This window comes from Ranitomeya imitator, chromosome 7 (genome assembly GCF_032444005.1).
Source record: "Ranitomeya imitator isolate aRanImi1 chromosome 7, aRanImi1.pri, whole genome shotgun sequence".
Classification (NCBI taxonomy): Eukaryota; Metazoa; Chordata; class Amphibia; order Anura; family Dendrobatidae; genus Ranitomeya; species Ranitomeya imitator.
In genome coordinates this window covers 187,620,096-187,633,992 of record NC_091288.1, presented here as the reverse complement: position 1 = coordinate 187,633,992, position 13,897 = coordinate 187,620,096, and the positions used below count along the sequence as shown (strand labels likewise).

The 13,897-nt window shown below is 43.2% G+C and overlaps 1 protein-coding gene across 2 annotated transcripts in view; it reads left to right on the top strand.

Annotated features, from left to right (window-relative positions):
• The window catches only part of LMTK2 (lemur tyrosine kinase 2), a 63,851-nt gene extending 50,422 nt beyond the window's left edge, over positions 1-13,429 (top strand). For both annotated transcript variants that reach the window (XM_069734221.1, XM_069734220.1), the window contains exons 9-14: positions 308-429; positions 583-732; positions 861-3,336; positions 4,928-5,060; positions 5,705-5,959; positions 8,132-13,429. In XM_069734221.1, coding sequence (XP_069590322.1) covers positions 308-429; positions 583-732; positions 861-3,336; positions 4,928-5,060; positions 5,705-5,959; positions 8,132-8,160 — 3,165 coding nt within the window. In that variant the 3' untranslated portion in view covers positions 8,161-13,429. The remainder of the gene's footprint in view (positions 1-307; positions 430-582; positions 733-860; positions 3,337-4,927; positions 5,061-5,704; positions 5,960-8,131) is intronic.
• Positions 13,430-13,897: the final 468 nt, after the last annotated feature.

Sequence of the window (13,897 nt, the reverse complement as noted above, 5' to 3'; positions counted from 1 at the left end):
GGACTTAGTGCGAGCTTGTCTACAGTGTTGGACCTCCTAAAGCTTTGCTACTTTACCTATATGGGGAGAATTTTTAGGGAAAGGTTCTGTAGGTGTGTAATTGTGGTGTAGTTTAACATCTCGTCACTAGGGGGCAGCAGCGCCCTAATGCTGAGACCATGTGTTGCTACAGACAGTATAGCCCTATGGACGGCGCTGTGTGAATGCACAAAGTAAAAAGTCTAATGTGCAAGTGGATTTCCTTTTTTTTTTTTTTTTTTTTTTTTTTAAATCTTTTTTTTGTTTCTTCTTTTTAAATAATTTGTAGGAAGACTACATGGAGACATCTGAAGAGAAATGTATCCCGGTGCGATGGACGGCGCCAGAGCTTGTAACTTTATTTCAAGAACGAGTAATAGTTGCAGATCAAACCCGTGCCAGCAATATATGGTACGTCCGGAGTCAAAGGAAGCGGCAGACGACCATTTTTTTTTTTTTTTTCTGTGCTACCGATCTGTCCTTTTTTTTTCTTTCAATGTAAATTTCTTCCAGAAGTAAAGATCTAATTGTATTAATGGTAATATTCTCCGTTTTTTCCACTAGGTCTCTCGGTGTAACTCTGTGGGAACTTTTTGATGGCTGCGCCACTCCTTATGCTGAACTTTCGGACAGCGAGGTCTTATCCTATGTTATAAAAGAAAAAGAAGTTAAACTCCCTAAACCTCTACTTGAACAGCCATATGAAGACAGATGGTAAGACCCTTGTTCCTATGGAGCAGCTCCATCTTGTTCCCATTGCACTTGTCTTCCACCTTTTCCTCCAGTGTTAAAGAAATATGTTCCTGAAGGCAAACGCTGATTTTTGTCTTTTCCTTCCTAAGGTTTGAAGTCCTGCAGTTTTGTTGGCTACCTCCAGATAAGAGACTGACGGCAGAAGAAGTCCACAGACTACTGACATACCTCCGGATGCAGAGCTACAAGGAGAGTGAAGTGGACTTCGAGCAACGCTGGAATTCCCTGAAACCAAACACTAACAGCCGGCAGCCTGCAGTCAATAATCTGGCGTTTCCAATCTTGGAGCACTTCAATGGCGATGAATTGGGCCGTGAACTGGATGAAGTTCTTACGGTGACTGAAACTAGCCAGGGCCTCAGCTTTGAGTACGTGTGGGAGGCAGCCAAAGAGGATCATTTCGAAGAGCACAGTCATCCGGACTCGGACACTACGGTCAATTACAATAGCATATTTTTCCCTGTGCCTGTAGACCTTTTTCAGAAATCCATTTTGGAATCGGGGCAGGGAATCCCAGAGCAATCTAACAGAGACGATGGCCTTTTTGTGCCCGAGGTTGTTCCTGTTTTCGATTCCCACAATGCTTCTGTATCCAACGAATACTACATCCGATTGGAAGAGCAAGGGGAAAGCCGGTTGGACTTTGATAGCCGCAGTGATCACAAAGAACGCAAAGGTGAAAATCTACAGTTCATTGCACTGACCGATCTTAGCTCTGCAGGAGCCAGTAAAAATAACAATTGCTCCAAAGTACCCGAAAAGTCAAGTGTTCCCGAGTACCTTTACGTCTCGGATCGCCCAGACTTTACTCCCCATAAAACCGTAACCAACGTGGATCCGTCAGACAATAGATCAAGCGACGTGTCTCTTTGTGACTTTACCGAGATAAATGATCCTGACTCTCCTCTGACTGGTTCCAAAACTGACTTTTCAAAAAAGGGGGTGCACCATCTTTTCGATCCAAACACTTTCCTCTTTGACAGTATTTCAGACTCTAGGTTGGGACTAGCAGAATTGGAAGAACTGTCAGACAATTTTTTCTTCTTACAGGAGAAGAATCTATTGTCTGACCATCCCAAGTCGTTGCAGAGCAATGTTGGGTCAAAGAGCATTTATGAAAACGGTAGTAATTTGGACATCGAGTTGACCCTGGCGGAGCTCGATAATTCCTTCCTTAATTTCTCGAGCGAAGTGTTGACGGGCAAAAAAGAGAGCGCTCAAATAATGGACTTGGGTCCGATAGAACAATCTGGTTCTGCTGCACATGACGATTTTTTACAAGAACTTATTACCGACCCACAACTTTCTAAAAAAGAAATAGAAAGCACAGCCAGGGATGTTCTTGGAGATTCAGCTGAAGAATTCGTCATAATTGACTCTCAAGCCGATACAGAGAGCAATGATCTGTCCTTCGATCCTAAGGTTCATAATGATGACACGTGTAATGGTCAAGTCTCTCCTGAACCCAACGATGAGCAGTTCACTATAGATGCTAAAAATTCCAGAGGACATGTCAATGGGGATCTTAATGGATCTCCACTATTAAAAACCTCCGCGTCACTTGATGTAACTAGTCAAGACAGCTTGTTAGACGATACTGCGTCCAACTGTACACCACCCTTAGTCCCATCCGTAGGAACGCCCGACTCTCTCGACTCTCTAGATGTCCAGAATATTTTAGAGAGTGACGATTCGCACAAATTCATACCGTCTGACAAACCCGCCGATAGCGGCTATGAGACGGAGAACCTAGAATCACCAGAGTGGACCTCGCACGTCACCGGCTCTTCCAGCCATTCTGTGACCAATTCTGAGGCGTCTTCTCGCGCCACACCTATTATTATAATATCAGAAGTTGGTGAAAATGACGCAGAACTCGATTTTATAACTCAAAAACCTACCAACGGCGGTAACCATTCCTATCGGGACTCGGCTTATTTCTCTGATAATGAATCTGAGTCGGAGAAGAAGCTCGATGCTTCAGAGTTCCAAGCCATTGAAAGTGAGAGTACAAGTTTGTCATTGGAAGAGACCACTAGTAGCTTTCAGAGAAAGGTCCTAGTCCCAGAGGAGTGGGCTGCAAATCTGACTTCAGACCTAAATTTACCAGCTGATGACATCACATCCGAAAATGATGAGGAAATTGTAAACCCGTTCGGTCCTTCCGAAGTGTACTGCTCGGTGAATGCCATCAAAGATCTGCCGTTTTTGAGCCACAATGAAGGTCAGAAACTTAAAGAGCCCGACATGGAGGGGAAATACCTTGGAAAGCTTGACTCCTCTGGACTGCTTGACTTATCTGAGGACGGCATGGATGCTGACGAAGAGGACGAAAACAGCGACGACTCTGATGACGACATAAGAGCCTTCAACCTTCACAGTTTCAGTTCAGACAGTGATGACGACACCATCCATCCCGTTCCTGTCGTGCACATGGAAAGAGATGATGGGAAGAACTTAAAAAGCCTGATCAAAGTTCGCAAACCTGCTTCAGACAAGCACATGAAAAGAAGCAGGAAAGCCGTCCGCTTTTTTGATGACGTTACAATTTACCTATTTGATCAGGTAAACTATTTGCATTTTTTTTTTTTTTTTTTTTTTTTTGGGAGGGGGGTGTCAGCACCAGCCATTTGCTTTGTGGGTATACTATATGTAGTGAAGTTATTGTCCTGGATTAGTACTAGCTGGTTACACAATCTGGGTGGTTCTATGTTCTTCATTAATGGAAATGAGTGAAACCTTGACAATTTGCACATGCAAATGTATTTCCTCTGTCTAAATTAGCAACATTTCCTTATGTCAGACTTGTATAATTATAAAAAATAATGATGAGTTGGAAAACTGGGGAAATTGCTTATCTGCAAACTGAGGCCAACCTGCAAATTTTACTTCTAAAAGCCTGAGTAAATATACTCTACCTAGTTGTACACCTGGATGGTTTTTCTTCTTGGCTCCTTGAAAGAAAACCTCGAAGTAATATTGGCTGCAGAGCAAAATAAGAGGTTTTTGTTTTTAGTAATTGTTCCTCTTCGACGTGGAGATATTTGCAATCAAAGTATGTGACATCCACATGGACTTATCAGCACTGGGGGCGTGTACTTCTTCTCCCTGTAAGATGCTGACCAATCGTAAGCAGGCAGCAACACAGCATGAAAAGAACTTGTGCCCCTCCATAGCTTAGAGCCGGTTTCTCAGTGTGTGAAATTTATGAATACAGCTCTGATCTCCTGGTCTAACCTCCAGCATGATTAGAAAGCACCAATGACTGATATCTTTCAGATAAAGTCCCTGTGGGGGTAAAGGGCTTCACAACTGAGGTTAGCTGTCACATTACAAACCCTCATATCCTCTCTCTTCCTTACATCTCTTCCTTACATAGTGCAGTCGGCTTTGCTATATACCCCTCCCTTACCACCACCACCACCTCCTCCACACTTGTCCTGTGATGTCACCCAGAACAGCAATGTCTGATGTTCTCCACAGTGAGATCAGGGCTGTCATTGTATCTTAAACAGGAGTAACCTGTTTATTTTGGGCCCTTCCTATGTATGTGACGATACACCTGCTCTACTCTCACTGCTGAGTGATTACTAGTTGAGCACAACAGACAAGTGTGATACGGACACCTCTCCAGACAGTCCATGTGTGGGTAGGGGCAGTGCAGCAGAGGTGATAGTGCTATTAAGAGGAGGAGAGCTGATGGAAGGGTTTGTATGTGACACAACTAAACTCAGCTGTGCTGTCCTTTCTCACTGACTCGTGCAGGTGGTTGTGGCAGATTTTTCAGTAGGTGAGATGTAATGATGCAGCTCAGATTGAAATCACCTATTCTAAGCCATGGAGAGGGGGGACAATTTCTTCTTTCCTTTTGAGTGTTGCTGCCTGCTTATGATTCATTAGCATCATATAGGGGGAAAAAGTATGCGCCCTCAAAAAAAACTGGCTAACACCCACTTGGACTTGACTCCTTTTTTTTTCCCCTCTTTAATACCTCGATTTCTAATATTTCCGTCATCGAGAGGCAATTAAGTAAACAAAATAAATCATTTTTGTTCCCCTCTGCATTTACTATTGCTTCAAGGGTCTAATTCACTGATCCATTTGGTGAAAGGTCCTCTTTAACACCCATTCACGGTCCATTTCTCTTTTAATTTAGGAAACCCCAACCAAAGAATTAGGATCTCGAGCTCTGGACACCAGCAGTCAACGGTCCAGCAGCAGCAGTCCAGTGTCTCCGTCTGCTCCTGGATATAGATTTACGAATTCTGAAAGCTCTACGGATGAAGAAGGTATGGGACCTTTCCAAAGTCTTTTCGACTTTTTTTAGATTTATTTTGGATGTGACCGTTCTTCGGGATCGATTTCATACCACAAATTACAATACAATATATGTGAAGAGGATTTAGAAAAAATGTTGCAGAAATTTTCCCTGCAAAGAAATTATTATTTTTTTTTTCCATTTCTGCCAAAGAATGAGCATTCTGTGCATCAGAACTGTCGCGTTCCACCATGATTTCATCCCTTTTACTCCATAGTCGTAAAATCCATAGTGAATCTGCTGGATTTTGCATCATGATCCACTGCAGAAATGGGATCCCCACGAACAATAGATGGGTGTCGGTCAAACGATGACTATCTCCTGAGCCCTCCCTACACAGTCGTACTCCTCTGGCGGCAGCTTATATAGTGAAAAACTAAAAGGGATTGACAGATTAAAATGGGAAATATCAAATCCATATTTCCTTGACATCATCTGTCGGAGGTCAGGGGTGTGTTTAGAGACCCCCATAGACATTTTCTATGGGCTTGTCTATCGGTAGGTTCAGCTGCTGTTAGCCTGTGTATGGGGGGCCTCTACAGAGGTGGAAGCTTTACCGTAATCCCATAATGTGTGCAGTCTCAATCCTGTAAAGTAAGATATCTCTGTTCTTAGGTGGCGGATTTGAGTGGGAAGACGACTTCACATCTCCGGAGCCAGCCTTTATAAACAAACCAGCAGCGAACCCAATCGGCTCCAAACTGTCCGTCAATCCATCAAAATACTTCTCCCCTCCGCCACCTCCTCGGAGTCCCGATCAAAGCTGGACCCACGCACCCGCCCCATTTTTTTCAAGATTCTCCATTTCTCCAGCAAACATAGCAAATTTTTCCCTGACGCACCTCACAGACTCTGATATGGAGCAGGGCGGTAAGTGACCACTTCTCTATGTATTGACCAGTTACAAATCATTTTTTTTTTTTGTGGTTAAGAAATGGCTGTTTGCACTTGAAAGTGATAAGATAACCAAAAAAAAAAAAAAAACAAAATCAGCTGGACCCAACGTTTATTTCCAGATTAGTGGTAAAGTGACATTGAACTAATGTGTGATTGAAGCAGATGTGTGCAGGTATGAGAGAGGAGCAGGTGGAGAACCGTGGCTGCAGTTAATGATTTACTGCTGCTAGTTGTAAGGAGACCATGTGGCTGTAGGAACTGCTGGCTTCTGCTCAACTCGCCCTTTTTTAATTTTGCCATATTATTTGCATGGTCTGGAGAACTTGCAGCCCTATTTCCAGACGACCGTGGATAGCCGCCTCATTGCTAACTGTACTACTTAACACATGTGGATAAAATACACATGACAGTAGGAGGTGATGATATAGTAAATGGGTGCCTAAAACATTGACACGTTAGCAAATGTTTTGATTGGCGAAACCCCCGCTAATTGCTAAAGCGAAGCTCCGTGCCCCCTCGGCTTTGTGGTGCCATCAAAAGTTTCACAGAATGGTTTACACTTTACACAGCCAGCAATGGAAGGGGTTAAGAGAAATTAATCCCCGGAGTTCTATAAAAGATTTCTACAAGACTGTTTGCATAAGGAACAGGCAGAAGATCTCGCAGACTGACAAACACCCTGGAGGATGTTTATCTCCTGTTTACCAGTATCATTAATTTCTAGGTTCCTTTCATAAGCTAGCAGGTGCTATAAACCCTCGTGCCAATGTGCCAGTTTCTGCACTGTGGGTCAATGGCCATCATAGCGTGGAGTGCATTGTATGTTAAACAGGCCTTTAGGGAAAACGTTACTGGTTCCACAACTCCTAGCACAAAAGGTGCTGTGTGTAGCCGGTCCTGGGATCTCCCTCAGCCAGTCAGCAGTGAGGAATGCGTTGCTTAAAGGGGTTCTGCAGCGCCTCTCCTGTACCCACCTCCACACGCTGTGCCATACCGGGATATGACCGCTAAGGTAAATGACCGGCCTCGGCAGCGCTCCTTACATCAGTGCTCCTGCCAGGTGAGCATCAGATTCTTGGTGCTTGTGCTGCATTAATTGCAATTTCTGTTGCTTTTAACACTTGGAGGTGAAGAATGTTAATAATTTTACCTGATTACTTTAACGGAAACCTGAAAGGAGATTTGGGGGCGGCCCGAGCCTTGGGCGGCCCGAGCCTAGGGGCGGCCCAAACGTGACTGCATTATTGCAGAAGTATGTTTTTGAAAACCTACTTTGAAAAGCTGGCTAGAAAAGACGAGTTTCAGATTACTAGTCCTAGAGGCCAAGCTTCTCCCTGCCCCGTTTCCCTAAACTGACAGGTCTTTCCATACACACACAGGGATAAACCTGTTCGTCTTGGGGAGTGGAGAATTTGCTGGGTACCGACCTCAGACTAATTATCCAAGACACACAATACCCGGCTGGCTTTCCATAGTATGTTTTCTGTCTCATTCATGCTGTAGTTGTTTGGGCAGTACAATTTCTCCGGTCAGGGTTCCTTTAAATATAAAATTATTAAAGGGAATCGGTCAGTAGGAGCAACCTTCCTAAGCAGTCTATATGTACATGTCGGTTATAGGAAGGTGAATAAAATGATACCTTGATATCTGCGATCTGATGTCTTATTCTAGAGATACTGCCCCCCCCCCCCCCCCCCTTTTTTTTTTTTTTTTTCTTAATATGTAAACAAGCTGTTCAGATCTATAAGTCGGATATAGATCTCCCTGAGAATCCAGACCTTTTTATAAATGAAAGGTGACATTACCAGTGTAAGACGCGTGATGACTGACGGTCTGCTCTCCTGACCTGCATGTCTCTCTCTGGTAACACCTCCTTTTCATTATAAATCTCTGGAGGCAGATTCTCAGGGGAGATCTATGTCCGGCCGATAGATCTTAACAGATCTTTACAGATAGATCTTTTAGTCAACTTTCTATGACCCTTCCGAGGGTTGATCCAACTGGTGGATTCCCTTCCAAATTGTTTGTGAAAGCTCTCTACAATTTTTCAGAATTTGTAATGTCCATGTTTCCTATTATTTGGACCCTGTGGTCTTAAAATTGTGTAAATGTTCCTTTAAAAAAATATATGTATTCTACCAACAGGTAGCAGCGAGGATGGTGAGAAGGACTGACTCCATACTTGAAGAACTACTGCTGAAAATGCGCTAAGCGGAGGACATATGTGCAATCTTGCGATCTCTGTACGAGAGGTCTGAGGGGCGGCATGTAAAATGTACAGTGTGTGTAAATGACTATTGTGCAATCGTCATCTCCACTACTCCAGCCATGCTGGGGGTCCGCGTGCTACTACTGTCTGTACGTGCGGAGATGGGACTGGGAATGCCACATCTTATTGTGCCCAAATAGTGTGTGATTTCCAGGCCGTGTACATAAGGTATATAATGTATCTCCGGTGTCTGTGCTCATGTAACGGTAAGTGACGTGTACCCAATGACGTTATCAAACACTATGTATTGCTCATTATTGCACTGTAACGTTTCTTGCATATCGATATCTGTACAGAATATTTTTTAATTAAGAGGAAACACTGCTTGTTATACATTTTATCTGTATGAATGTTTGTGTAAATTGTGTAATAAGCTGCTGCTGGGACTCAAGCTCAGTCTTATATGCTGTATTTTTTTTTTTTGTTTTATCAGCAATACTTCCTCGGTTAACTGTTAGGGATTTCCTTTCTGTATCTTATAGAAGTATATGTTGTACGTGGACTGTCGGTGGTCGGACGGCGCTGACTTTTGTACCGGCAGTCCCGATACTAGGTCTAGGAATGGGTTGGATATTTGACAACCTCTAGTTGAGTCTTAATTCTTCTTGCATGCTGCACAGTTTCTGGAATCGAATCCGACACATAATGATTTACTGCACTACATAAAAGGACTCGTCTGCTTCCCTGACATGTGAGATTTAGTAGTAACCTTGTGTTGTGCCACAGTTTCTCTTTCAGGAAATATATCCCTAAGCTCTGAGTTTTTACTGTTACCCCTGTCAATGGGGTGTGCCGCTATACGTCGTCATTGGTTGTATGTCGTCAGACCGGGTAGAAACGACGCCCTTTGTCAGGGGGAACGGTAACACAATTTATACGTTTCCAGGAGAAATAATAAAGGAATGGCGCAATGCAAATTATTTATTTACACTCACATGCCAGAAAAAAATCATTTTATAGGTCTAGTTCACGTTTTACGATTATCGGGGGTGTTTTGCCACTTTTTCTTTTTTTCCTAATATTTTTGTACATCAGAACCAAATGGAGCGAGGTGCAAAGGTTTCATGTGTTGGATAAAAGTCAAACTAATTTCTGAGTTTTAGCCTTATTGCTGCCTAAGACTGGTTAGTCTCCAAAATTCGATCCTTTTGGTTCCAGATAAATAGAGCATCTACAAGTGGCCATTCCTTTAGAGGCAGACCATGAAGTCGTTGTGGTGCCCCTGAGGAGCGGTGGGTAGGAAATTGGCCTGAAGACCATGGAGACGGCCTAGATTGTGAAACAGATCCTCATGTTCCCGGGAGAGAGATCTAGAACCATAGTGGGGTCCCACCTTCTCTTTCCTGCAGGTCACTGGAGTTCATTCTCGAATATCTTGTCTACAACCAGTTTGTTTTTCCACTTTTTGTTTTGTTTTTCTATTTTCTTGAGTTTACCCTTTTTGACCAGGATGACCTGTCCTCCCCTCTTACCCGACTTTAACTTTTTTCGTGTCGTTTTTTTTTTTTTCTTCTTTTTTTTCTTATACTCGTGCAGTTTAATAAACTTGACAGACTTGCCCCATGATTGGGAGGGTCTCCTCTCTGCTGCTATGCGGGGTATAGTATGAGCTTTTGTATATTTTATCCATAAATATACCGGTGTATATATACTTGCTGCCCCTTCTGATGGTGCGGCTCACACTGCTGGTCCCATCGCTGTTTGCTGTGCGTATTTGTGAATATTTTGGGTTTATTTCTGACTAGTGCTGATCTCTGGTCGCAGTGTCTGTGGTACTAGGAGTTGTTTTTTTTTGTTTTTTTTTTAGGTTTTCCCCAAGCTAATTTTGCTTGAAAAATGGCCAATTACAATATACAGTGTGAGATGGACAAGAGATGAGCAATGTGATTTGCACTGCCAAGTCCGATTTTCCATGTTTGGCTGTCTTCACTCCTGCGCTGCGGCCTGGGACTAGCCTTGCCGTTAGGCTGCACATGGCATCATGTCATTCGAGTAGTGATGAGCGAACGTGCTGGGCTAAGGTGTTAACTGAGCATGCTCTGGTTCTAACAGTGTCTTCGGTGTGCCTGAAAAATGTTCGCGTCCCCGTGGCTGTTCGCCTGCAACAACACAGGCCGAGATTGTCTAACAAATAGGCATTCCCTGCATGCAGGGGCTTGAACATATTATTCGAGCACTCGGAAGTCACCCTGTTAGTACGGAAGCATGCTCAGATAACACCTTATCCCAGCACTTTTGCTCCTCACTGTTCATTGCCTATAAACGTAAATAACGATGCGTGACGTGTAGGGATGGGAATTGCAAACACAAAACCATAGAATATACAAAAACTATCCTAGCAGAAAGGGAATAGGCCTCTCCTTTGAGCGCAGTCCATATATTGGGAGATTTTACTGCACAGAAGAGGGTGTAAGGTCCGGATAGTGGCCCCTGTATTGCTCCCTACTATGTCAAGGTGTCGTCATAGGTTAAGAATGAAGTCGGACTATTGCAAAACTAACTCTGTAGATAAACGAGCATTAGTCCTAGGAATACGCTGTCGGCTTTGCAACTGAAGAAATTGGGTAACAAAACATGGTTGCACATCAGGGTATAAATATATATTGATTTTTCCATTCATTTTTTTTAAATAAATGATTAATGGAAATATAGTAAGAAACTAAAACTAATCAAGGAAAGTTTGTTCCTTTCTAGATACAATATATATGGACGAAGGTGTTCAGGGAAATGTGGCGTAATGAATCCTATACCTATGGGGAATTATCTTCCACCTTCATAGAATATGTTCCCGTCTCAGCAGGAGCCACAATGCTGCATCTCGTGGACGCCGCATGATACTGAGTAGGCGCACAGGTTTTCTCCAAATACGAGCTAAACCCGTTGTATTGTTCCTCTGCCCTGGGAGATGGATTTCTTAATGAATGGAATATATCACCAGATTGTCCGGGATCAGTAAACCTTGCAGTCTATTCATTTTAAGTTTGTTTTGTTCGGGCTCAAGTCCAACGGGCGGCTCTCAGTGATTGACGGCAGTCTCTATGCTCACATTAAATGTAACTGCACTTTTAGGTAGTTTTCAGAATAAGTTGTGGGGTCTGAACATGAGGAGTGATACCGTCTGGTCATTGTGGCACTATAAGCAGCAGGTGTCATTGGATTTCTTACTGTGGGCAGAACTGTAGACAGATTTGAGCAGAGTTGAATAATCCGTGCTGAAAAAGAGGGATTTTTCTCGGATATATTCAGAAAGTACGTTTTAAATTTGCTTATACTGTTGATTGATGAAAAATGAAATTAGAAATGTTTTCACTATTTAAACATGCTGTGAAACACTGAGACCGCCCACTGGACTCCCAAGCCTAAAAAGAGCAGGAATTTAAGGGAATAGATTAACTATTACTGAATAATTTTTTAGAAACCCATATATCAACCTACTCAGCTCTATTGCACCAGAGCAGGCAATGTGTTCAACCCATCATGTCCCTATTTATTTAATCGGGTTCTCCAGAACTCGACATTAGAATACCTATCCTTTTGGAGGGATATCCACGTCATATATAGGTGGAGGACCGACATCCAGTACCTCCAACCACACAGCTGAATTCTGCTCCAGCCGAGGCTCGAATACAAGCGATGTAGAGGACAGAACGCAGTCACCCTACTTATCGGCTGCTGCCCAATACTGCACGTGATCGCCCATTCAGGTGTAAGGGTGATGGACAGCAGTGCTCGACACCCACCCTAAACTGTGTACACCTCCGCTGTGTTGTGCCTCTGGCGAAGTAGATTTCAGCTGATTGTTGAAGGTGGGGGGGAGAAATATGTCTCTGATTGCATCTTGGTGACCTCCTCCGACATTAGGTCATCAGTTGTTAAATCCCAGACAACCCCTTTAAATTTCGCTGGAGGGCGAGAGTCCTACTGTTTATAGAAATACAGGGGGATCCTTTCATTTGGCTCACTAAAATATGCTAGAGTGCATCTGCATTGACGAATTAGGCCCCCTGAGAATTTCCAATATGATGAGGGGGTTCTTTTAGTGTATACACGTGCCTCCCACTCATTTGTTTATTTAAAGGGGCTGATATTGGTTACCATACCCCCTTCACCCCTCCTTTAATACCAGTTCACACTCCACAATTTTGACCAGCAATGAGCGAACATGCTCTGATGTGAAGTGTCTTCGGCGTGCTCGGCGAATATGTTCTAGTCCCCGCAGTTGCATGTCTCGCAGCGGTCAGGCAATCCCTGCATGTGTTACGTCTTACAGCCGTGAGACCTGCAGGCGCGGGGACTCCTATTTTTCATGCATTCCGAAGACCCTCTGCTAGCACCAGAGCATGCTCGCTCATCACTAATGGTTCTACTTTCCCAGGTGATTGGATCAGATCGAGATATCTGCCCTGATAACACGTATGGGGAATAATGAGGGGTCTACTCCACACCATGTACCGTTTCGTTCCTGCTGCCCTCTCACCGCTTCCCGACACTGTACCTCGATGTGTTGCTCTTTTGGTTCTGAACTCTGCACTGATCCCATTTCAGCAATCCGTCAGTATTTCTAATAGTTATTGTACCCTAAACCCTGCTCTAAATATGAGATTAAAGCATGTGGATTTATTTTGCAACCTGCTGTAAAGCACGACCTTGTACTGAATATCCAGTATGCGTGCAGACATTGATTGGGGGAGGCGATGTTGGAGGTGCGGAAATGTGTGTAAATTGCCTTAACTCGAGTATATGCAGTGGGGTTTCGTTTTTGTTCCCCCTCCTCCCCCCCCTCCCCCCCCAACATAGGGGGGCCGTTTTGACTTCCAATTGAAGGTAATGTCGGCAACTTTGTAAGCGATAGTGACTGCGGACTATATGTACCGAGAGAAAAACCCGAACTTGAATTCCAATGAATCTGCTGATCAGATTGTTGCCTTGCACAACGACTGTACATACAGAAGAGCGCCGGGGATTGTAATTTACATAACGTGTGTAAGGTAGATGGCAATATCTTATCGGATGAATTTTCAGATACTATTGTCTTTAAATGGTGTACATTTTTGTTTTTCTTTTTAATTTGTAAAATTTTTACTGTACATTTGATTCTCATGCATAGTGTGATTCCAACTGCTTGTAATTTAAAACACTATTTAATATTCAGAATAAAAGCTATATATTTATAAGAGCTGTGTCACGCTTTTTTCCTTGCATTTCTGTACATTTATATAAGTGAATATATTGAGTAATTGTGGGAGGGGAGGGACCATGTACTAAACTCCTTTTTTCCTTATATACATATCACAAAATAAGCTTGATTATGTGCTATGGATGGTGCTATTTTTTTTTTTTTTTTTTTTTTTTTTTTTAATTCGTCCATCTTTGTGTGTATGGTCATACTGGGATCCACCCCACATGCAATTAATGCTTCCCACTGTCAGTCTGTGCTCTTCTACAGGATCACTGACCTAAAATCACAGCCGGCAAGATTGTAGTACTTTCCTGGCACCTTTTTACAGAATCTTCCAAGTTTATTGTTCCCTGATGAGACCTTTTCATTCTTTTTGGAAAGAAACGTGCCATGTTGGAACAGTGCTCATTTCTAAGGGGCCATTTTGGGGACTTTTTAATAGGACAAGGTTCCAGTTTCTGAG